The 27,027-nt window shown below is 35.3% G+C and overlaps 1 protein-coding gene across 2 annotated transcripts in view; it reads right to left on the reverse strand.

The window, feature by feature from the left end:
* Nucleotides 1-2,981: 2,981 nt before the first annotated feature.
* Nucleotides 2,982-27,027, reverse strand: part of EMC2 (ER membrane protein complex subunit 2) — a 44,903-nt gene continuing 20,857 nt past the window's right edge. The window contains exons 6-12 of one of the 2 annotated variants that reach the window (XR_010883273.1): nucleotides 17,316-17,401; nucleotides 17,093-17,152; nucleotides 14,564-14,645; nucleotides 13,302-13,412; nucleotides 10,368-10,472; nucleotides 5,306-5,391; nucleotides 4,195-4,279 (exon numbers count right to left, since the gene is read on the reverse strand). Coding sequence is in view for 1 of the 2 variants with exons in the window: in XM_067290240.1 (XP_067146341.1) it covers nucleotides 4,193-4,279; nucleotides 10,368-10,472; nucleotides 13,302-13,412; nucleotides 14,564-14,645; nucleotides 17,093-17,152; nucleotides 17,316-17,401 (531 nt within the window). In the remaining variant the exon portion in view is untranslated. Of the gene's footprint in view, nucleotides 4,280-5,305; nucleotides 5,392-10,367; nucleotides 10,473-13,301; nucleotides 13,413-14,563; nucleotides 14,646-17,092; nucleotides 17,153-17,315; nucleotides 17,402-27,027 lie in introns of both variants that reach the window. The other variant, XM_067290240.1, reaches the window with a different exon arrangement.

Consider the following 27,027-nt stretch of genomic DNA (forward strand, 5'->3'; position numbering starts at 1 on the left):
CCAGATCTTTTTTTCTGCTCTAAGAAGCAGGTAGATTAATGACTATTTATTTCTGAAAACTAGTCTCTGGGTTAAATCCAACTTCCAGCTGGTGCCTATCAAGAGGATACAGATCTCTAAGGGTGCAGAGTCATTCCAGATAAGACTAATGACTAACTCCAAGCACTTTACTCTCCACGCAGATTCAAATATCTGTAGTTAAAGAATAGTTGGTTCTAAAATTCTCTTCAGGCACTGAATAATGCAAGTAATAAGCAGTGTTTCCAGGTGTTTTAAGCAAAATCAGTTTTCTAGACAAAAATAAATAAATAAACCAGTATCACAGAACCATTCTAAACTCCTCCACTCTGATACCGACCTGAGTGAGGGCAGGAGAACTGCCCTTTCCTTGAACACCAGGGTAAGTACACACTGCATAGCACTGTTTAACTGGAATCTATATGTTTAGATTTTAATAGAGTGTTGGTTTTACAGCTGAATATATAGAAGCTCTTGAGTTACAAGAAGAAGAGTTATTATTGCAAACCTGACTACAGCTACAGTTGGTGTTCTTGGAAGATGAGGGTGCAAGTAACAAGAAGCTAACAAATTCATGCCAGTAAGTCAAGTTTAATTTGCTTTCCTTTTCCCCTCCCTTCTAAAGCTGGCTGACGTACAAGTTCCACTGTAAATGCAGTGACTAGCAAACACGGATGCCATCACAAATAGAGCACTGCCAAGAGGAAGTCCTCCGTTGACTAATAACAGAGTTTCCAATAGCAACTGCAAGATATTCTGGGCACTGAACTGAAGAGATTTAGGGATATATTCTAAACAAGATGTGCTTTTTGCAACTAGAAAATATGAAGTGTATAACTTTTGGACAAAAGATTTTCGAAAAGTCATCAGTAACTTGTTTTATAAAGGCAGAATCAGAGATTTGCTGGCTTTTCAATGACCTTCACTTCAACAGATGATACCAAACCCTCCTTATCAAGCCTGTTATCAAAGCAGAGCTGCCCAAAATAGGCATAAATCATTGCTACACAGTTTGGCATTGCAAAGGTCTCAGATCTTTGCTGTCAATTGAAACAATATGAAATCATAGTCTTTTATTATTGAAAGAGGAGACTGCATGCTCAATAACAATATTTTTATATAGCATTTGTCACTATCAGAGCACAATACAGAATGTAATCAAGTTTATTTAACTAAATAACCCTCTTTGAAGCCTATTCTTTAATCCAAGACAACATCAGCAATATATTACAAATAATTTACTAAAATTAAAAAATCAATTTTATAAAAATCATATTATATCTCAGCCTCTCTTCTGTACCCTTTGCTTGCTGAGATTGCAGGGCATTTCACACAGTTATTTCCCCTGCAGACACAGGACTTCAAGTTTTTTTCATTTGAATATAGGGGAAAAAAAAACCTCAATTCCCACTGAGGAATTCAATAGTTCATTCAAAAACTGCCCATGCACTTTCATAGGAGTAATCCATTTTACCTTTTAAGTAGATATGAATTTATCAGAAATATTTGCCAGGCCAATTTATAAGCTCAGTAGTGCTAAATAGTAGCTTTCAAAAAAATGCTAAGCAGTAACAAAAAGTAGGTAGTTCTAAGTGGTCAGTGAGATGAAATTTGTCATCAAATCAGTGCAACCAACAGAACAGATTTACAGAGAAACAGATATACTATATGCACAAGCCTGACATTTAAGTTCCTTGTTTTGTCAAAAGTTGCCTCTGAATAAAACATTGTATGTGACACTTCCAAGAAGCAGAGCTGCCTGCTGTACAAGAGTACTGCACTGCTAATTTATGAATACCTTGGAGGCAAAACATTACACGTCTCATCTGCATAACTGAAGTTCATTATATAACTGATTAAATACAATGTGGGAGAGTTTTCATCATTACAAACTACACACAATAAAATGTTTAAGCAGTGTGAATAGCTTTCTATAAATCAACCTGATACTTCACTGCATACTTCATACTTCACATAAATTTAACTCAGCAAGGTGAAACTTTACAATATGCATCTTCTACCGTACTACAGACTCAGAGGCCAACCTACTGTTCACTACTACTACTCAGAGGCCCCTCTGTGCTCGCTATAGTATCTTAACTAGGCTACTTCTTCCAGTAAAACACACAGCAGATATGCACTTCCTAAAGGTAAAACTATGAGGCAAAGAAAATATTCCACTGTATAGAATGAAGTTGGATTACTGAACTGCTCTTTAATCTGAGTAATTTTAGTCTACAGTAGAGCTTTCCACTATTTTATTTTCAGAGTAAGACCAAGTCATTTGAGATGTAGGTAAAATAAAAACAAGACTAATGAAGATTTAAAACTCTAGATGGCATACTCATACAATAAAAGACTGTAAATCTGAGCAGAAATACATATGTTCACTTATGAGATTAACTTGTTTTTCCACCTGAAATATAAATCATCTATCTGCAAACAGTGTTTTGAGGCCAGTTTGTGAATTAGTTAATACAATAAAGGATCTGCAATATTTCCCCAGTTTAGAATTGGGTGATTCGACATAATATTTTTTATATATATATACACACACAACATATATATTTTATATATATATAAAAAAACTTAACAGTTTTATATTTCAGCAATACTGAATTAATTTAATTTAAGATTCTACATACAATTCATTCTCATGGCATAGCACCCATCCTCTCACAGCATCACACTCACAGCTTCTGACAACCTATTTCACAATGGGAATGAGATCTTATGTTTCCTGAAGGTACCGTTTCATCCAACCACCAGTTATACACATTTTCAAGCTTTAAACCCAAAGGGGAAGTTTTTGTTGCTGCTTTGGTTTTAGCAAGAGTGCAGCTTTGTTTTATTATATCAGGTCTGGGGTCATAAAAAGGACATCTTAATGCATAACCTTTAACCTGCCCCTTTACATAGAGTAGGAAGTATAAAATCTGAAACTCAATTATTCTGGACAGTGATAACAATCATCAAAATGGCAATATTTTTATTAGAATTTGTCAAGCATGTTTTGCTCGTTATGTACTCTAACTGGAGCTGCAATAAAAAACTATACCTGCACAACTGAATTGTCAGAGTATACATACGAACAACAGTCAAAGCAATCAGAACTGCAAAATCCATGAATGTTTGACTAATTATCCAAATACATAAACAAGTTCCTAAAGGACAAATATGGTATAGGTTTACAATTCACTAGATACTTCAGGCTAGTGGAGGGTAAAAGTGTGCATACAGCCATTAAATACAATGTTGTAGAATGAACTGCCTCAAACTTATTCTGCAATAACACTCAGTTACTGTGGAGAAACTAATATACCATAGCTTACACCACAGTGAGGAGGTAGCCAGACTTTAGGCACAAAATTAGCACAGACCAGCATGCAGCCCTGCTTTCAAAAGGTCTTTAAACTCTTGATGTGAAGCATATGTATAACAAAGGACAGACAGAAGGAATAAAAAGTGCTTATACATATACCGATTGGAGAACTAAGTGGACATGCAAGCATTTGCCCACAAAAGCCACAGAAAGGAATGTCTTTGGCCTTAAGCTAGTACAAAAGCCCCACTGGAGCAGAGTATACAAATAGGTTTTCTCCATTTCTGTAATACCAGATAACAATACCTTATTGAAACTATTAACTTTTTTCTCTAATCGAGTATATTCATGCACAACAGTCACATCGTGTTGTATGGTAAATATTGGCCAGAAAGTATACACCTGTAGCCCACTTTAACTCTGAAATATATGAGTAAGATAAAGTTTTCCATCATACAGTATTCATCTACATATATAAATTTGTAACTTCGACTGTCAGACCCAATAAATCACTGTAACTTTTTTTTTTTAATCATTTAACAGGTTTATTTCTACTAATTATGGCTTAAAAGCAGGTACTGTACATACAAAATCTAAAGAGACTGATGTGCAACATATTTAACTTCTTTAAGCTGTCTTCCTGGGATAAGTTATTCATTTCAGTGGGTATTTACCATATTTCTCATAGCAGCAATAAATAGGCATTTTACTTTTCATAAAAACATTATTTTAGATAGCCATATTAATCAATACAAAATTAATTTTTAACAGCACTACAGTAACTTAACCCATAGGTCGTTAAAGGTTGATCACGGAATTGGAAAATTTAATATTGGATCTCTTTGTGCCAATCTAAGATTGAGTGATTTGCAGGGTCTCCAACATGTCTTCCACTGCCTTCAGGGAGTACTTAGTCTCTTTCTTACTGCGGCCTGCAAACTTAAAAAAAAAAAAAAAAAAAAAAAAAAGTCATTTGTTGTATATCAGAAATTACACAGCAGAAAGACTCTAAAAAGCATTAACTCTACTACAAACTCAAAAGCAGTCTCTTTAATGTTTCACTAAGATTTATCATTTTTACTAGAATACAAGCTATACCAGCCTTCCTCTAATAAGTCATGAAAAAATTTAACAAAACAGAATTCCTTAATTTCACTCATTTGCTCTGAACTTGAACTTTTAAGACTAATATACTACTTCAAAATTTAACATTTATCTAAATACAAAGGAAATCTTAGTGCCGCTTTGTTTGCTCTGTGACTTGTAACAGATTTTATTTCAGACTTGAATTTTTAATGTGATTTAAATTAGATTATATTCATAATTTAAATAGTGGCAAGACTTGGACCTGATATAAAAGCTAATCAGATTCTATTTTTGTTATAGCAAGAGAGAGAAGAACGAGTTACTTATCAAAACGTCTATAATGCAATGCAGTCATCATATAATTACACTTCATGATTCAAAGTAAATGTGAGTAATGACCTTTTATTTGACTGTAATTATTACAACTGCAATTTCAGAGTATTTGAGATAAAGCCTATGTTGATAGCAAAGGAAGATATAGCTTGATAAATACTACTTTTCAATAGCATAGCTTTAGATTCGCTATAGTACATGCAGCCAAGTTTGGGAGAGGAGGGAGAAGACGTGTAGGAGTTGTTGACTACCCCATGCTGGTCTCAAAAGGAGTTTTCTAACTGTACTGACCATTCCCATCACTCATCAGCCATATTTAACACAGATTTACGGACTAGGTTCGTGCTTTAGTCAAATGAAACTCTCAACCATTTTTAATATACCTGCACTAAAACGGTTTTGCATTTTGGGCTTGGGAGGTTGGTAAAATAAATTATAGAAGCAGTAACTATAATTTGCCGTTAGTAAAATAGCCTATTCTCTATCTATATGCTAACATCTAGACACTCAATAAATTTTCAATTCAATATTTTTTATTTCAAATACCACTGCTGTCTTGCACAGTTAGTCCTTGATTTGTAATGTGTCCCTTCTCTCTTGTAATTAACTTAATTTAGCAAACTCTTCATGACCTGTTAAGAAAGATTAAGTGATCAGACCCAGGTAATATCACACCACCACCAAGCTGCAGGACCTGTTAACCTGCTTTTGACCCCCAGCTAAAATCTAACACTGGGATTCCCAATCAGTACCTCGTTCTTAAAGAAACAGTTTTGGTACAGCAAATGAATGCCATTTCAGATTAAATACTTAGGAAAATAAAATGTTGTTATGATGACAAGACTTTATACAGTTAAAGGACATACTGAAAACACCATATTTTCTTATTTCATATTTCCAGAATATGAACGACTCTCCCACAGATTGTCTCTTGTAGTAAGTATAAATCTATTCTTTAGGTTGTGCACTTTTCAGAATGACCTGCAATAATCAACTTTAGAAGAAAACCAGGGATTTCTGAATACTGTCCCAGCTGACAGAAGTAACTTTTGCTTGGATCTGAACTTAATACAGTATTCTCTTTTTCTTCACACTAAGCAAGAATATACCTAAGCAGATAGTTGGGGAGGTCCAAATCTCTCAATAAAAACAAACAAACAGACAAGCCTGCCCCCCAAAACCAAAATCCTTGATTGAAAAAATTGTTTCAAACGAGCATTTCTGAGACTTTCAATAACATTCACAGAAGCCTGAATATACTGTGGTCAGAAAGCTGCATGGCAAGACACCCAGCAAGCATGCAGAGGAAGGTTTCAGAATAAGAAGAATTTTACTTATTTTTATGTCTCCTTCAGGACCCTGAAAGCAAAGCTGACATAAGACATTAGCTTAAGAATGTTCCTTGTTAACTTCAAGAGCGGTTGCTTTACTGCTAGTGACGTGTACTTTAGGCTGAACAAATAAAACCAAACTCTGCGTCATAACAAACAGAAGTAAACTTGGAAATCTAATCACTTCAAATTTGCCTTGACGAACAATTATTTTGTCTATTCTGCCATTACACTGCAATTTGACTGATTGAGCCGGAATCCATTTCTTAAAAATCATGATTTAATTTTCTTTTTCCCAAATGGTTTGTAACAAAATCACCTCTCCAACCATAAATAACATGTGGACTGCTAACACAGAAGAATTTAGCAGTGTACCCAAGAAGCATGTATCTGGAAAATTACTATGACTAGGATCACATTAAAGATTTTTGTGAGCATTAATCAAACTTGCCTGCCTCTGCTGAAACACTTCTACCGGAGGACATGCTAAACCAATTATCTAATTGACAAGCCCCAGGTAGCCATATTCTGTTTCGATGTTAAAGTAACTATGTGACTCATGTCTACAGTGAGAATAGCTATACGTTTCTTCACAGAATCTGCACTGATAGAATAACCAGAGTTTTCCAGGGATAAAATAATACAAAACTAAGCTTAAGATTATGACAACTCTTTCAATAATTAGTACTTCTATAATGTCTTTCAAATAAAAGTTTGGGGTTTTTGGTTTTTTTTCACCCAAACAACTAAATTTAAGTGGCTTAGACAATAACGACCTTTTTAAGAATGTGTGTTAGGATCTAGGAATTCAAGCTCCAAGTAGCAACCTTGGATATGAAACCTTTCTCACTTTCTTCCTAAGTTTACATTTCTCCTCGATTAGGCACAGATGAGAAGCAGTAATCAGCAGTGATGGTTACATATTCAACATCAAAATTAAGAATATTAACCAGATGGAGCAAATATCTGTGCTTTCAAAAAATTATTTAATTCACCTGTTCTTTATCACTGTATTTTCCTTTAAAGAAACTGCTCCACAGTCTAACAGGCATTTACAAAAGCAAGGTAGGTTTTTGTTTTGTTTTTATACGCAAAGATTGCTTTTTTAAAAATGACAATAAACATAAAGTTCCTTAGATTCCAAACAGGAATGCACAGGAAAAGCTAAAATCAAATGTCAAAGCACACCACTTGAATGAGAGAATAAACAGAAAAAAGAAGACCAGTAAAAATATCTCAAGTAAACTGTATGAAAAATAAAAGTGTAACTACAGCCAGTCCTGAATTTGAAAGAATAAAGGATATTTTCCAAAATTACTGAGCAAACGGGTGGTAATTCCAACTTCAAAATCCAGATTGAGAATGGGGAAAGAGCTCACTGCAAGACAACTGCTCAAGAGCAATTTCTCCCAATTAATAACGTCACATTTAAAAGCCAGAAATTCATATAATTTGACTGGGCACCCAAGTCAGTTCTGCCAATACATCTTACTCTCTGGGACACAACTACAGATCAAATTGCATTTAAGAGCATCAGAAGGTCCAACTAATAAAGTAAGTCAATGCCAAATTCAACAAGCTCTTAAGGCTCTGATTTCACTTTACAAAGAGCTTTGGATAATGCGAGGGAAGTGGGGAGGATTTATAGAGATAATGTAGGTATCCAGCTTCAAACCTGGCTAGACAATCCTCCTCTAACGGAAGCAAGCCGCAAGGGCTTCCACTGACACAAGCGATCAAGGTTTCATCCTTATGTCCAAAAGATGACAATTTCCAACTGCTCAACACTCTACAGGAGCAACGAATCAATAGTGACTCAGAGGGGAAACTGCCACCTACTACATCACCAAACACCACTTGCTCTAGCAGCTGGATTTGTAGTGTCTGATGTAAACACTGAATGGCCAAACCCTTTGGCAGGCCTGTCAGAATAACAAGCTCAGCAGGGCTGGGCTGGGGGTTGTCCTCTCCAGCTGTGGTCACTAGAGCTTCCTGTGGTACTTTTCTGAAGGGGAAGGGGTGTTCGCACCAGTTGCTTGCCAAAGTCTAGTCTGAGCAGCTACACTTTCTGCATAGCTAAATTCCCCTGGTGATTCCAGTCAGATATGGTATTCGTCACTCTATGTCAGAAACAGCTAAAAAAACCTGCTGAAGTATGCAATGTATCACAAAAGTATGAAGTCACAAAGTTGTTGACATTTGTTTTAAATATACATTAGTTGTGTTAACATGATCTGTTCTGGTAAGCATCAACCAAAAATGCTTAACCTAGGTTCCAAAATAACTTCACAGAAACAATGGAATCACACTTTTCAGTACAAAAACAAAGCCCCCAAAAATAAAAGTCATATTTTCTGAGATTTTCATTTTCCTCAGAGAGTGCTGTTAACAAAAAGCCACATTAAAAAAAGCAAACTTATCTGGCTGTGAATCAAATAAGTATAAACTGTCATAACTAAACTTTCATTAAACTTTCATCATATTTAAAACCTGGAGATATAAATTTCTAGATACTAATCTTGGTATGACATCAATCTACAGCCAATACTGATTTTATATTCGCATCCTGATGCGTCTTGAAGGGAGCTGTTTCCCAGAAGTGCTAATGGGTCTCCACTGGTGCTCTGAACTGGAGACCTCACTCATAACACTCACTTAAAAACATGTTCAAAGCCCCGCTCAATCTAAGCGTTTCGTTTTATTAAGGTGTAAAACATGCAATGGTAATTTTTTCTCAAATTCACACTTTTTATAACCTATCTTGTTCTATCAATGGTAAATCTACTGTGTGTCCTGCTCTTCAAGCTTTTTTGATAAATCCTGCAGTACCTGGGTTTTCCATCAGTACTGTGCTTACAGGAATGTCAGGCATATTGAAGTAAAAGAAGTCCTGCTTATTTGTCTAGAATCAGATAGAAAAGTCACACCATGTATAAGGTCACATACATCTTACTGTCATGAACAGCTAGATGATTTATTAACAGAAAGCAGGGAGTCATTTAAACAGCAAAACAGAAAAAGAAACCTTTAGGCTTGCAAGTATAAAGTGCTTTTGCAAGTATAAAGTGCTTAATTATGTCCTCAGGGATACAATATACTTCCTATAAAACTGTTTCTAATGAGATAATCTCCACTGTACAGTACAGTCAGAAACTACATGGCTAATCAAGGAAAGTGGAAAGTTCTTCAAATTTGCAAGGTATCAAAAACACTTGTTGGTAAGAAGAAGCTGCACTCTTGTCAATAACTGGCACACAGTACATTAAGAAAACTGTGCTGCTCATAAAGGAAAATCCTCACTTAATTCTGTAATAGATGAAAATGGTCAGAAAGCCACTTGCTAGTATTTAGCTTTGAAACAGCAGCAGTAAAAAAGGGGGGGGGGGGGTCCTGATACTGAAATATTAAGAGATAAAGGAGCATTACATAAATGTAAACTCTTTGCATTTAATACCAACATTTTTGCTCATAAATAGAGTTCTGGGGAGAACTGGACAGTCTGTTGTTGATGTTCAAGCTTACTTAGACATATACTTTGATTGCTAGATCATTAAAAATAGCAGCAAAGGAGTCAAATTGACATACTAAGTCCAGGATGCATAAACAGAAGAACCTATGTGTTAAAATCTGTTTCCTATTCATAGTTAGGTTAAGCAAGTATAGTGGCTCATACATAGCTTTTCAAATCGTTGAAGAGACTCCTGTTGACTTTAGTGAGCTTTGATTGTGGCCTACAAAGTCTACATTTTCACAATTTTACGGGAATTTTTCTATGAAACTATGCAAAACCAGCCTCAGTCACAGTTCCTAAGATACTTAAGAACACTGTTAAATATGCTTTTAAAAGATGAGAATAAACCAAAGGAAACTAAATTCTAGAAATTTCGTTTGTTTTCTAGTAAACAGCAGAAGCAGATTTCCAAGTCATTCTAAGAACTAGGATACACAAAATTTTATTAAAGTACTTAAGATAGCTATAAACCAGTCTTGGAGGTCAACATTATACTACATTGTACATTTAATGTTAATACCAAAAGAAGCGTTCAAAGCTAATGAGTATATAATACAAATTAATAACTGTAATATATGAACTTTACTTGTATTAATTTATTAAGACTTCCAAGAAAATCAATAGAAGCAGAATGCATACAATACAAATAATGCTGATTTACATTAATTGTCATATCTAACTTTTTGAATAGCAGTTGATAAAAATGCAGAAAAGAAGAGAGCATGTAAAGCGTAGGGTAGGTATCAGAACACAATTATGTACTAACCTGGTACGCTCTATTTATTTGGTTAGCTGCCCAACTGGCATATTTCATATTATCTTTTTTCATTTTTGCACTTGCTTTCGGGTTGGAGGCAACATGACTGGCAGACTAGGAACACAAAAAGAAAAACAGCATAACTGAAAAATATATATGAAGTAAATAGATGGACACCTCTGCTTGTGGAGTCCCAGGCTTAGCGATACAGGGGAAAAAAATCAGCTGACTGGTAAACAGCATCCAATTAAGAACTAGCTAAACCTTTTAAACAATTATTTGTTCTAACTAAAACTAGACTTAAGTTCAGTTGTGTACTGAGTTAGCAGCAGAACCTGGACATAATCAGCAAATCCAATTTCCTTTTCCCAAAGTAAGAATTATAAATCAGTTTCTCCACTTCAATTTATTATCAGAGAAGATACATAACACATTACTTTGGAGCCCAGACTGACATTAAAAACATAATATTTTTCCATGTGACATCACAGGCAGGTGAGACCTTATACATTCCTCAGCAGATATAGCTGGAAGCCTCTGTGGAGCATTTACAAGGGATATAGACCTTCTTCAGGGACTACAAGCACTTGGCATGTCTGTCAAGTACAAAAGTAGCAGCCACAGTAAGAACAGATCTTAAATCCTGGAAACAGGGTTACAAAGAAGTTAGGAGTCAAAGGGCAGATACACAAACAGAGATGGAGAGTTGCACTTGCAAAAATCACCTAATGAAATCTGACAGCCAACCACCTGAGAGAAACTGGAGAAACTGAGACTGAGGGCACATGCCCTTTTTTGCAGTAGTTTACTTGTGTTATGCAAATCCAGGTTTGCGTGTGCAACTTTCAGGCACCACCAAAACAAATTGCTCATGAGTAACAGGCTCAGAATTTACCTTAGAGACTGAAAATAACAGGTGGGAGGTAAGATCTGGCAGAGGACAAGCCAAGATTGGCCATCATAAATCCTTATGGCTGTTCTAGAATCAGTTGAGCTGTCTATATGTATACACACCTAAAAATCAACTGAGGCTAATAAACAGATTAATTTATACAGCATTAAATGCTTTCCTCAAAAACTTACTCTTTAAAAGCTAAATCACCAAAGGAACAGCAAGGAGCTATCCTTTTCTTTCTTGAACATATGTTCACCAATCCAAGATGGGCTAGGAAGATTAGGTCTGAGTCTTGTGTCTTAAATATGACGTCTAAGAGCAAGTGATCCTTGACAGGAAGTTCCTATTAATATTGTCTGGTGTTTTGAGGAAGCCTTAAAGCTGCCTGTCCTCTCCCCGCAAACATTTCCCAAAAGGAAAAAAAGTTTTGTTACTAAAAAGATCATTTAAAAGATCTAAGATCTAAAGAAAGATCTTTCATTGAAGCCTAAATATCTGTGGAGAAACTGAAGTACTGATGCCAGTACATTCTACCTGTAGATACTGCATTCATGGCAGCACATGCTGTTTTGTCTGCCGCACTCAAGGCAACAATGCTGTACAGGATAAACATCGATTTTGAAACTGAAAGTTCCATTTAGAAATTGGAATGAGAAAAAACAAAGAAGAAAACAAGTTGGTAAAAAACAAAAACACTGTCACCATATAGTGCTGGTACCCTTCAGTAGTTCACCACCCTGTAGAGAGGAGTGTGACTAAATTCTTTTGCAAGAAGGTATCTTCATGTGTCAGTGATTATAATTCTTTGGAAAACATGAGCAAGATTTATAGCTGAAGAACACTTTGGGTAGGAAGAAAGACTACAACAGCATAGATCAGCTTTTTGTAGTTGCAAAAAAAGACAAATATCAAAGCATAAGGGATCTCCACAAGTAGAAGAAAAAGATGTTTCTACTTTAACCTAGCACTCCAGTGGCAGTCCTACAGAGATATCCATCGAAAAACATGCACAGGAAGCTACTGCTAAAAAAATGCATGGTTTTCCAAGCCTTTTTTATATATACATATATGTACATATACATAAATATATGTACAATACACACCTATCTCCAGCAAGGACATAGTAGATAATACAAATTCACTGGCTGTTTAAGTCTGATGTCATGTGGACAGACGTGCCGAGAAGATTTTGGTGCAAACTAGTGATCTTTTCCAGTAAGTTCAAAAGAACTGACATATGGCATACTGGCCAATAATGCACTACACTGTGTAGGTAACACAGGTGAACTGGCCACCTGATGATGGAATACAGAAATTAGTGGAGCACAACTGAAACCACTAATTGAGAGGATTTACAGCCATCCAAAATGGTTGGAGATGCATTCAGTCAAGTCATCTATCAGTATGAGGCCCGTGAAACCTCTGGAAGCACCAAGGTCCTTAAAAGGGCTTGAGATAAAGGGAAAATTTTACACCTAATAAAGATGACTGATAAAATATTTGAAAATGAATTAATCATTGATCAAATAAACTTGAGAGAACAAGGCAACAACATGATTAGCAAGCAAAACTGAGAAAGCTCAGACCATTTGGATAGTTGGCAAGAACAAATACTGCGCTTCTATGTCCACACCAATAGTCAAAATATATGAGCATGCCAGTGGGGAACATCAAGTCAAAAAAGATCTTGTTTGGATTTACATATGGGCAAGCACATAAAGCCTTGCTTCCACAGAAAAACTTATTTAAAAGCAACTGAACATTACAGTTTGAACGTTTTAATAAAACACTTTGAGATCAGGTTTAATAAGGTATTACTATCCTTTTTGGGATAGGGGAACCAGTATATACATACTGGAACACAGAATCCAAATTTGACTTCTTTTAACCATTTTTAACCATTGGCATAAAATTTTCCATACCCAATATTTAATAACAGTGTTAATAATCTGAAGTGTTAAGTTAGCACAAAAGAGAAAAAGTCAAATTGTAAAGGACATTATAACATATGCAAAATGATAATACAGAAAATATATAATCAAGCTCACCATGTAAAGTCCGAACAAAGCTCTCATATTTCTGTTGTTCAGTTTCAGTGCTTGTGCAAAATACTTTCTTGATAGTTCAAGATTTTCAAGTCCCCCTTGAGTATATTTCACCTGTAAAAATAACAGGCTCCTGAAACTTGCACATATCATCAGGCATTCACTCTTGAATAAAAGATATTATGAAACGTCTCTTCAGATTTGTATTTCACATTTCAAATCGTGTGAGTCCTGTCAAAGACAAAATACTGGACTAGGAGAAACCTGAGCTCTTCTCAATAAAGAAATTCTTTAAAAAAATATTTAACTACAGGAAAAAGGCCAACACTAATTTAGATATCAGCTGCTACAATAAAAGAGTGATTATTTTGAGCCTATTCATAAATTACTTACAATTTTGGGATGGTCTCCTGTGAGAATAACAAGCTTTAAATCTAAAGCTAAATTCTGACTGCTACAAATGCACACTAACTCTATATCCCCTCAGTTTAACATTAATTAACACCAGTACACAAAACAACACAATGTCTTTTATTATCTATTCAAATGCAAAACAATGCACAAAGTTTAAAGGTTACTCCACTACTTATCTATTCATTTTGCCTATTATTAAATCAAAAAGAAAGGGGATAAATATGAGAAGATGTTTCACAGATTTTCCACCACAAAGCTATTCAGACTTTCAAGTTTTAATGTTAATCCAGTGTTATCCCCGTTAACAAAACAAATTAAACCCTTTCCCGGGAGTTAACAGTATAATTTAGAGGAAAAATATATATATATATGAAAAATTATTATAAATTGCTAAAAACCTTTTAAAAAATCTTTTAAGGGTCCTCTCTCCACCTTGTGCTCTTTCAGGCAAAATTTCCTACATGAAGAGTTCCAAGATCTGGCTCCACAGTTGCAGGCGGTATGTAACTTCCTAGACAGCATTATTATGAAAAAGTTTAACTTCTCATACACTTAATTTGAAAAGTGCATAAACCCTTCAACAAGAACAGCTCATTTAAAAAGGAAACTTTATCTTCTGTAATTCCTGCCCTTACTCTTATTTATAGCTTAGCCACATTAAATAACTAAACACAGTTTTCTTAACATGTTAAGTTCTATGAGATGTTTTAAACTAATATGTTCTCTGTGTACTCTCTTAAATCTCCTAGGGAAAAATTAAAAGAAACCATTTTTATTCCATTTTCACCACTTAAGTAATATAAAAACAGAATGCGTATTTGAACACGGTAGATTTTTCTGAAAATACTTACTTCAGCATACTGCTGACAATATAAGTGGTTGTGTGGATTAGTCATCATAAGTTCCTCTAAGCAGAAGGCTGCTTTTGCATAGCTAAGGAATATAGAAAAGTGACATATAAAAATGAAAAAGTGTATAGCTCTTTGCTTCAGTTTCTTTACAGTACAGTAAAAAGAGTCTTAATTTTCCTTCATATCTTCACATGACTTATGATCAAAAGAAATGTTCTATTTTTAAATGATATTTGAAACCACAAATTACTATTTTCACATTCTAGATGGTGAAATCTTTACTAAAGGCCCTGGTATATATTGAACAGCTCATGGAAAACTTTAAAAATTACCCATTTCTTCTAATAAATGATGAGAAGAAACAGGATAAGCAAATTTTGTTTAACTACTAGAAGTTACTTTAATTCAGGCTACCAAGTTCATGTTTCCTTCCACATAAAATTCAGCTACATGATGATTCATATGTCAAGCTATAGATTAAAGAACTAAACTCTCAGTTAATGTTATGCACTCACAGTTAACCACAAAAGTGAGATCTAAAAACCATAATGAGAACAGTTCTAAAATCAAAAAGTCCAAATGTGTATATGAAAATAGTATTAAACCAGTCAAAATGGGCAACAACTTATCATTGCAAAAGAAAAGGCTAGCACTTGTTCTTTAAATTAAAGCTTTCAGCATGAACTATGAAGATAAGTTCATAATGCTAATTTATTTGCATTAATTATAAAAATCCTAACTGCACAATGTCTCAGTTAATATGGCTTCCTGCAGAAGTTGCATTTACTACAGATATATGATAGCATTGTTCAGAAGAGTTTACATGGTAGGATTTCAAAAACCAGAGACACAAGGTCTGTAACACAAGTATTGGCAAATTATTAAATATTAGAGTAAAAGCAATTTAGCAATGATGAAACAGTATTAAACCATATAATTTGTATGATAGTCATCTCATTCTCCAAAAGTGGTAGATCGGAAGGAAGCCACAGTCCTCTTAACAGAACAGAATGTAGAACTGGGGACTACACAAACCTTGTAAACCTAAGCGCTTTCATGAGCAATGGTAACGGCATGGTGATTTCACAATCAAGACTAAATTTAGGATACTGATAGAACAGGTAAGCTGACTAATTATTTCCTTTAATGAAAAATTAACTTTTAGTTGCTTTTTAGCCCAGATTCCAATTTTTTCCCTATTTAATCTTAAAATAATAATAATGCTCTGAACAGTACGCTAAGCACAGTCAATTTTTTCAATGATCTGGAGAAAATTCTGCATACTATTTTTATTGGAATTCCAGACCAACATAACTACAAGCAAAAGCAATTTATTTCTCAAGTTCCACTACAGTATTCTGTAATGAAGATTATAGCCAAAAGGGGGGGAAAAAAAAAACCAAACAGTAAAATAAGTATGTCTGCTCCACCCTATCATTCATTTTTGTACCAACTGCTCTGACAAGGTTAAATATATTTTTGGAGTTCAGTTCACATTTTTAAAAAATAGCTATTTTCTTGGAAAAGTTGCTGGTAAATTTCCCCAAACAAATGGAAGTTTGGACATCAAAATCCTAGATTATTCTTTAAGTCAGCATTTGAAAGAGCTTAATAATTATTTTTGGTGAGAACGGAGTAGAAGGAGAAGTGATGGGGGAACAATTTTTTCCTGACAACGAGAATGGCTGTTTTTTCCTTGAGAATTTGATTCTTTTACTACTCTCTAGAAAGGAAGGAAACAAACAATGTGATATAATTCAGGCCGGGCTGAAGAACTAAAGGGCCGGGGGCGGGGGAGGGGGTATACGCCTTTGGGTGGAGGTTAGAATTAATGCTGTGATATTAGAAAACTTACACTAAGGCTTTGAGCTAATCCTCTCACACTGGGATTTCCTCCTGTCACTACAGCAATAAAAAAAGCTAACAAAAACATTAAATATCCAATAAGCAAGTTACTACAACATGCAACATTCTTGACTGCACTGGCTTTTGTACCCAGGCGACCAAATGCCTCTAGCTCTGCATCCATGTTTTTTGTGTGGGGGTGAGGATTTTCTGTGTGTGTGTGTTGGTTTTTTTTCCAGGTTTAGAAGTAGGCCCTGCAAGTTCCTGCAGAGGCAAGCTAACAGAAAAACAGAATATTACATACAGTTAGTGTAATTAATTGTTTTTAGAAGTACAGAATTTCAAATCTATTACTAGTAAAAACATCACTTGAATGAGAAATTAGGGCAAATGCGTGCTGTTCTCCACTACATATATAACACTTTTTTTTATATCAGATTTTTTTTTTAAATGAAACATACAGGTAATTTAGTAAGTTGCTTCTGCTTTAAAATCAAATGTCTCGTTAAATCAGTTATTAGTCAAATAAGGTTGTTAATTATTTCCTGATGACACTTGCTATATTGGAAATGAGACTGTATACTTTCTAACACTGGCCCATGAAAACAATCACTGATGTCTTCGACTTACACGGAGTAGATTTAAAATTTAACAGTTTTTATGTGGACTTAGCAAACAACTTACTCATGCTCATTGATGTAAAGTTCTGCAAGTTCATGCCAAGCTTCTTGGTCTCCGACAAATCTGTATACAGAGAGCAAGGGAGGAAAAAGAAAAAGAATGTGTGGAGGGATTCTGTAAGTGACCAGCATGGAAGCAAAGGTGTAAATCAAATGCAAATTCCATTTTAATTAAAAAGATTTATCACAATAGCAAAACACAATCTGTATTCTTGTAAGACACTCACTGTTCCAGATACTCATTCAGCTCTCGGATGGCCTCAAGATTTTTCCCCTGGGCTTTTCGAATGGCAATCTTACGCTTTCTTGCTGCCTATGGGTTGACATTAATAAAGGATTAGGGTCTCATAATTCCCTGGGTTTTTGTATAGAAAGCAATTTGACTGTGCAAATTATTATCTCAATACCAGTGGAATTCCACTGCAGAGCAACTGCTAGGCTGGAGTTTATAAACATCCCCACAACATCCCCCTGAGAGCTTGAAAACCTCTTCTTACAATCGCATTATGCATGCTTTTCTTTGGAGACACAAACTGTATGCATTATTTCGTTCCAACAAATGACTGTCCAGATTCTGGTAATTACAAACCAGCAGGAGAGGCTAATCTCCAGCCAGTCCAAAGACCCCCACCTTCTCATTCACAAGACCCATGATTATAGTGACTGAGTTTTAGAGAATCGCACAGAGGCATCTGGGTTGCCACTGTATAAAAATGGCTTTCAGCCATTTTTACAGATTTCTGCCAAAGCGCTGAATGCCATCTTTAATTACTGTTGAATATATACCAACTTCATAAACAAGTTCTCATCATAGAGCACAAAGTAGACCTTTTAATATAAAGGCAAAATAAAATAGCCTCTTCAATAGCAAAACCAACCAGTACTTCAGTATGTGTGTGGAAAAATGTATTTCAGCATAAACAACATAAAAAAAATGAAGATTTAAGTACTATACCATAACAACATTTGGAACTCCATAAATGTTGTTACAGACCACCAGGAAAAAAGATACACAGCATTTTAGTAGTTGATTATTCTGAATTCCAATCTGATACTCCAATTTTTGAAGTATGTAGGTTACAGTTCTCTAAAAGCAATCTTCTGACCTCGAGGAATTTTGAATCAAGGTATACTTATGTTGTAATTCAAAAAAATGCACATCTTCCCAGCAGTCTGACAGAGTTTGGAGCAAACAGCAATATACCTCAGCCAGCCTGAAAGCCATCAGATCTGGAATCTGACAAAATAACAGTAAAAACAAATTCCAGTATAACATGCCTTAAAGAAAAAATACTACCAGCCCACTCCCTTGCACGTAAACTCTGTTCTCCTGGGCCATCATAACTGCTGTAGTCAAACATAAGACGACAGATGGTCTGTTTTGCATGGTAGATTTGTATGTGTACATACACACACTTACATGCTATTTCTCCATGAGATAATATTCATGAAAAGTTTCCTTCTGTAGCACAACCCCATTGCTTATTCTCCTCCTAACTCTCATTCCATTTCATATCTTAGAAGATGTTATAAAGTTTGGTATAATCTTACAGAAGCCTTGACTGCACAGGAACACACAATTCTTCAACGAAAACTTGAAAGTTTTTAATCTTAGAATTTGAGATAGTTCAGAAATTTGTTTCCTGGTGACAGACCTTCTTAAGATCTCAGTCACATAAAAATACAAAACCTCTTTCACATTATAACAGTATTTTAACTGCGACTATTCTCTTACTTAACCTCTTATCCTTTCATCATCATTCGACCAATTTAATTTCTTCTAGAAGAAGAGTAGCCTGTATCATCTAAGTAAATTAGTTCAAGCTGATAAAACAAACAAGTGACACCACCATATCTAGAAATGCATTCAACTCCCCACAAACATATAGTCAATGCACATTCAGTGAAAATGGTTCAAGTGAAGAGAAAAAATTTTGCTCTTCTGCTTAAGTGCAAGGCACAGGTAGAGAGACAATTCACTGGACTTATCAGGAGACAGATTTGGATGCAGACAGCATGGGAGGTTTACGCAGAGTCATGTTGTTAACCACTGTTTCTTGGTCAAACTGCAACCTGTGAAATTACATTCCTCTTTCTAGTTTTACTGTAAGACATGAGGCTAAATCTTTAACGGACTCTGGGAATTGCAATTGGTGACCACCCCATTAATCACTACAATAACAATACACACTGCTTATTTTCCTGAGTTTTTAAAATAAGGAAACAGCATAATTAAACTTTTTTAATTTTCAAATATAGAGAGAGCTGTCTCACATGTTTATCACATAGCCACTGTTACTAAAACAAACAAAAAACCCCTCACTTTTTATGAGATCTCAAAGCATTATATAAGGCAGGTTAGTACCCTTGCTACAGCAGGAACATGGGGGCACAGCGCTAAACTAACGCAGGGCCACACAGTGGCACAGGCACAAACTAAACCAGATTTTCTGATTCATGCTCCACTTGCACATCAGGCCACATTACATGTGGTGACACAACCTGAGATTTGCACCCCAAAAAAGGAAACACGTTACACTCAATAGGAAGAGAGAATCACTGAAGCAGTCTGAAGGTGGAGAGCGCACCGAGAGCAAGGAGCTGCTCCCAGAGCAGGACAACGGAGAGACAGGAAAGGCGACAGCCGCACAGACACCCAAGGAGCCCATCATGCAATTCTGACTTACAAAGAGAGAAACCTTTTTGCAGGTGACAGCTTAAGGAAGTCTACTTTAAAAATGTGGCATTTGGATTTAAAAAAATCAGTTACTTTCAAAATGTAAAGAAAAAGCAATCAAGAGACTGCTTAACAACTGAAATATATATAAATATATATATATATAATATATAAAAATCAATCAATGCATCTGACAACTTAATTTGCAATGACAGACAGGAGCTGCCTACATAAGTCACCCTTCTTTTTCGTTTCGAATGAAACTCCTTCAATCGCATGCAAGCAAGCCCTGCAAAACAGTCTGAAAAAGGATTCCCTCGGTGGTGGCTGTATTTCTGAACCACAGCACTCCCAAATAACATAAATCACTGTAACCTCAAGATATTAATTTTTAGAAGTTACAACTACTTCTAGTCACAAATATAAACTGATGTTTGTCTATAACAAGCACTTCCTTTAACGTAATCAAATAATAAGGACAAAAGCATTAGGTATAACTAGCTGGTTCCGACAGCAGCATTCAGGAGTAAAATGAAGTATGTATACATACGGCTCTAAACCACATCTTCCTACTCCAAATCCCACAACATTTCTGCAAAATTACACTTTTTGTTTCATATTTGAGAACAATAGTATTTAAAACTTCCTTTTTCATTCACCTTCCGCACCACCAAAGTTAAAATAGCATCTGGGCTTGAAATCAGAGCTCTCTTACCTTTAAATACACCTTCAAAAATGTTGGGATAAGTTAGCTTATTTACAGAGAACTCTTAGCAAAAAAAGAGGCACAAATATTCAAAACAGTGCTGACAATTTTTTCAAAAGAAAAATCTAGCAACTGGATGAACAAGATGTTTTATAATGGCACAGAATTTTTGAAAGTCAGCATTTGGCTTAACCTATTAAAAACTGCTGGGAAGAAGTCAATCAGGATCTGTGTTTTGTTTTGTTTTTAAAGAAGTTGCTAGCATTTTTCAAACACATAAATAAAATTAGAACAAAAATATTCTGCACACATCGCCAAGAGATATATACTTAGGCGTTCAGTAGCAGTGAAATGAAGTATTCAGATCCATGATCCCTGAAAGTCCTAAGACAGACTAAAAAAATAAATAAATGAAAACAAAACAGCATTGGTTTATCTGTATTCACATACTACGCTTTCATTCTAGCTTTTCTTTAGACCACAAGGACTATCAGTTACTTTTTAAAGGAAGACTGCAGTAGTCAATGCTTCAAGAAAAAAAATATATATATAATATTATTTATATATATATACATATATATGAAAAGGCTTGCATTAAAATCAGGACATTAACAAGTTTGTGTGTTGCAAGCTTGTCCTCCTTATCCTGATTTATATTGTCTCCGAGCCCTTATCTAGGTCTCTGGATGTATCCGTTTCCTTCTTGGTGAATTGGGAATGATGCTCACCATGCTCACAGGGTGCTTAATGAGCACCCCAGGAGAATGGAATATGTAACGACAGTTTTTAGACACTTAGCACCAGTTTTTATTTATGTACATCAAATTAAGCAATTTTTTTTTTTTTTTTTTTTTTACTGGGCAATACCACCACTACCAATAACCACCTTACCAGACAAAAACTAATTACTCTTACAAGAAAAGGTAGCATGCCACTAATACTACAGAAGATTTACTTATATTTCATACATCCAACTTAGCACCGTTTTCATCATCAGCTGATATAAGAAAAGCAGGTCATATATTTTATTATGTTTTAGCCCTTTGTTTAGTAAAAAACTCACATTTCAAAATGTGAATTCATTTTTAGTAGACCTATTGCAAGATACCAAAAAACTGCAGAATACAGAGTAGGAATCTGTTCAAACTCATTAATTTCAAGTCCACTAAAAATTATCATGAGCAACCTACTTTTAAATACAAGGTTTGTGATTATTATGAGATCTATGAAGCATACCAAAATAGCCGTAACAATTCTGTTAACAAAGACAGAAAAATAAGGCTCCCCAAGGGTTTCATTTGAATTCTGTCTATCACAAGAATAAGATTTATAATAACAATTCTAATACATAAAGGAACTCATTCTCCTTTCTCCTTCCACCTTAAATCAAAAAGGAAAAGGCAAAATTTTTTATGTTGCAACAAGATATGCACCGTTTGACCACGCAGAACCTATGACATGGAATTCCCCCTATCAATTTTCCAGAGTTTAAAACAAAACACCGGAATGTTTACTGGCTGATTCTGTAAATCCAGCATTCTTAATGGAAAGATATATGTCATCTTAAAGAAACACTTATACCATAATCACTATCATATGGAGTAAGGTGCTTTAGTATGTCACATATTTATTAAACAGTGAACCTTTCCAAGCTATTTCTTTTAAAGACTAATAATCCCAATCTGGCACAAGAACTAATCCTCCATTTGTTATGATTCTTTTTAATTAGCATTAAGTAGACTCAAAGTGAAGCAAGGATTTGAACATTTATCAACTTCTGCATTTGATTAGTAAAACATACCATAAGAGAGTCTAAGATTGTTCTAAATTTCATGGTTGCAAAGAAAGTATTAGCTGGAGAAGGCTTTTCAGTTACTGGCTCTCTTAAGAAAGGAACAGTTTTATATCTGGGTAACTGCTGCAATGTTAAACAAATTGTATTTGGTGACTTTACAAATTTTTTCAAAATTAATTCTTTCAATTTGTTTTTATGGAGGATTTAACATTTTAGAAAAGGTGCATTTGGTCTAAAAGTTTGACTGATTAAAATAATTTCCTTCAAATTACAATATGCAAATCAAACCAGAAGTGTAAACAGCTATAACAAAGATAAAGTGAAGAAAGTACATGAAAGTTATTATTTGAATGCAACCACAATAATGAAACATTGTTGCCAGATTTATTTTTTCCAAGTTAACCATGGAAGACAGTTAAACCAGGCCAAATCTTGCAAATGAATCTATGCAGGCGCAGAGCTGCTGACCTGAAGCAACTACTTTAGGGATAATGTCAAAGCACAAGTAGCAAATGTGAATATATTTTTTTAAAGGGTTCCAAAGGGGAATCCAGTGAACAACAGCCTGTAAAGTCTGATATCAGCAGACAGCAAATTGGTAGAAACTATACTAAAGACTGGAATTTGAAAACATGAAAAACATACCCACAAAGAGTAAGAACAGTTTATGCAGAAAAAAAATAAGGCTTCACAGGTATATTGAACTTCTTTGAAGAAGTCACTGAGTGTGGATGAATAAAGAGCCATTTAATACAGTCTACTTTGATTTTAGAAAGACTTTCAACAAGGTTTCTCACTGGAAGCTCTTAAGGAAACTAAGTTGCCACAGTATAAGAGCGGAAGGTCTTCAAACCGATGAATAAACTAGCTAAAAGATATAAAACAGGAGAAAGTCATTCCTTTCTACTAGCAACTTCCCTTTACTGAAAATCCCACAGTCACCTGTAAAAACTACTGTTCAGCATATTTATAGGTGTTCTAACCCGGGAATTAACAGTGATGTGACAAAGTTAACTGATGATAATAAGTTATTCAAGTATAAAAAACAAAACAACTGCAAATACTAGCATTCACAACAGTGAATGCCAGTATGATAAAATGGCCCATGAAATTTAATCTGGATACACAAAGGGTAAAACAATATTAATTTAATGTCCACAGCAATACTCTCTGAGTCCGCCCAGTTAGGAAGATGCTGGAATTACAATAAACAGTTCTGTCAGTTCAGTGTTCAGAAGTGCTCTTAAAAAACACCCGCCACACTACGATGCTGGAATTTTTGGAAAACAATACAGACCAGAACACATTATTTTGCCACTGTATAAATCCATAATGCTCTTGCATTTTGAATACTAACTGCACTTCTGTGCTCTCCTACCTTGTCTAAAAAAATAGGGCAAAAAAGAAAGGGTCCTTGGAATAGCAGCAGGGTTACGGGGCACAGAACGGCAATGAGAACTGCTAGACAGGTTGGGACTTCTCTGCTTAGAGGGGAATGAAAGATCTATAGAATCATGAGCAAAAATTAATACAGTGAACAGAAAATGAGTATTGCCTATAAGAGAAGAATTAAGGTTATCAAATAAAATTGCTGGGTGGAAGGCTCAAAATAAATTAAAGGAGATTTGCCCAAAGCATAAGTGATGGAAATTCACTGCCAAATAATGTTGTAGATACACATACACATGCACAAAATTTACAAAGATTCAGAAAGTGGTTCAAAAAATTAATGCAGAAATTCCATGAAGAGCCAGTAGTTACCACTTCTGGCAGAGGAAATCCAGGACCTGAAGATTAATAGAAGCTGGGAGACCAGAGCAGAGCATACGGTGTGTTTGCCCTGTTCTTGTTCACTTCCCCTGGTATCTGCTATTGGTCACTGTCAAAAACTGTACAATGACCTAAATGGACTTTGGGCACAACTCCAGGATAGCTGTTCTTATATTTTCAAGTACTTAATTTCAAGGGACAAAATCTCCATTAACATTTAAAAATGTTACACCCTCAGAAGTCAAACACGTGACAAATGCTGGAATGCACTCTCTCACTTCACCAATCATGATTCAACAAGAAGCAAAAAAACCCTAGCGAAGGTAAATGATGCTCCCACTGCCAAATGAAGAGAACATTTCTTCGGGATCCACATATGCATCCCCAGCTTAATCATCAGTCCTCCTTGGGGACTATCTGAAGCAGCAGCTGCAGCTCCTCATACCTCTCACCAACTTCAGCCTGCATCAGACACTGTGCCAAACCATCCTTTTCAATTCCCTTTAAAACTACCACCCTACAAACTTCAGTTTAGGATTAGTCATGTCTTTCCTGGCAGTGCTAGCAACATATTTTATGAAACATACACATAGCACCTCAGAAAAGTCCCTCCATTAGCAGATATTTATTTAGCAAGCAATTTCCCTTTGGAAACTTTAAAGCATCCTGTAGATTGTACAGATCTGTAAGAACTTCACAGGAGGTCTCTCTCTGTTTAAAATGAATGCACAACTACTACAAGAGTTTTAAAGAGTTATCACTATTAAAATGATAAATACTTGTACTTAAAGTCCAATATTCTCCTTGTATTTGTTAAGGATAAGGAACTGGATGAAACTAAGTTACCTATATAGTCAAGATGACAGTAATACACAATGACAAAAGGAGATGCTAGGAAGAGCTGAGATATTAATGATGTGTAATTCCTGCCTATATAAGTGATATACAGTCCTATTATTTTACTCAGTTTTTTTTTTTTTTTTTTTTTTTTATAGTGACTGGATTCCCACAGGTCTTCAACTATCTCTAGTGCTTCTTCTGGAATATGTCAACTTGGCTAGGGGAAAAAAAAAAAACAAACCCTCAAAACTGTACAAAAAAGACTAAATTCATGTGACAAAATCCATATACTGTTTCCTGTTCATTCCCACAAAGTTATTAGTGAAGAACATTTTAAGAACCCTGAAAGATAATGGCTTCTATCACCATCTTGTTATTAAAATTTTATTTTAAATTCTTCGTTCAGTGAGCCATAATTATACTACTAGACCCATGAAGTTGATAGGATTCTCCATATGTCCTAAGTCAAGCAAGCACATACAATGCCTTCTTGAATTAGAAGCTTAGCTGAAAAAGGAGCAAGAGAAACAGTAGAATTAGTATCCCAATAAAAACATCAGATTTTCCATGGATTAGAATTAAGACAGAACCATGTGTCTTATCTCATTTTCCCCTGTTGCTGACTCTGTGCTCTGGCAGTCTGCTTGGCAGATGAGTTGAAGAATAAGGGGAAACTATAGCTGGAGTAGGATAATATATATTATATTACAATATATATAAAATATATATTATATCAAATTCTAGCCCTTGTATTATCTTAATTTACAATGCATACAGCTAAATAACTAACCTCACTCCAAAAGTCAACTTAAGGCTGTACACATTGTGGCATATTTTAAGTAGCATGCTTGACCATTCAGCCTTATCTTCAGAAGGCGTGAAGCGTGCCTGCGCTAGCTTTAATGAAAGAACAGAAATTCCATTTTGGAAAACCATAACTTTGGTTACTTGCAACATCCAAATGGTATATGCCTTCACCATTAGAGCTAAAACAGGTACCGACAGAACTAATACACACCAGGTACTAGAGGGAATAAAGAGACACATTTCACCAGTAGGTCTTAAAGCTATTTATTGATAGCAGAAAACACAGTGCCTCAAGGCAAAATGTGATTTTTTTTAAACAAATGCCCAAGACTTAAGTGTTAATACATATTCCTCTAGTCTAATCTCCTACTTCTGACATGATTTCTACCGTTAACTAACCAGCTAACCTTCCATCACCTCTCCCTCCCTCTTTGGTCCTCACAATTCTGCTTCCTTACCATATCACCCAGTTCCTTCTGGACCTTTTTTTCCTTCTCTTCCTCACTGCTTGGATGCAACTCAGAAAAGAAAGGAGTCTCCCTACTTTCTGACCCTTTCCATAGCACTACAGTCATGAGGAACAACTGCAAGGAAGTCCTGCTTAGACTCTCTAGCCTGGGATCAATCATGCTCTATACAAATGGAATTTTAAGAAGATGCATTTAACAAAAATCCCAGCAGTGTCTACTGAGCACATAAAATGAAGATTTTCCAATGTCTGTAACTTAGCCAGTTTGGGTGTTGATCTTATAGTATAATAAAAGTTGCATTCTACCAAGAGCTCTTTTCCTGTTGGTATTCAAGGCTTTGCTCTAAAGGAAAGGAGCATAGGGATTTCTCAATGAAACACATTAACAACAACAACAACAAAACAGAAAAAATCCTCTTCCAAACATGCTGAAACACAATGTCCCCCTTATTTTGTTCTCAGAAACAGAGTAAACACTTTGTCTGAAGATATACAAACAACTGAGCCACTGTCTGGCATCAGTATAAAGATTTTCAACTAGACACTATATTAAATTTTAATTAATAAAAAAGGTCCTACAATAGAAAATGTTATGCAGCCTTAATTACAGAGCAATCTGCCAGCTACAGCTCTAATACTCCCACATTTCAATTGAAATGGTCTAGAAAGAAAAAGGTTCCCATTCTTATCCTATTAAAATCCACACAAGTTGTGCTTTTCACAGGAGTCAGATTTCATTCATTAATGGTAACCTCTTCAGGGAAGGGGCAGACTCTTCCTCAATGCCTACAGGCTCTGAACAGTGAAACGGGATCTCTCAAGTGACAACATTAACATTGCCCCACTGTCAAAGGGGTCATCTTTTTCAGCAAATA

The sequence above is a fragment of the Apteryx mantelli genome, chromosome 2 (genome assembly GCF_036417845.1).
Source record: "Apteryx mantelli isolate bAptMan1 chromosome 2, bAptMan1.hap1, whole genome shotgun sequence".
NCBI classification, from domain to species: Eukaryota; Metazoa; Chordata; class Aves; order Apterygiformes; family Apterygidae; genus Apteryx; species Apteryx mantelli.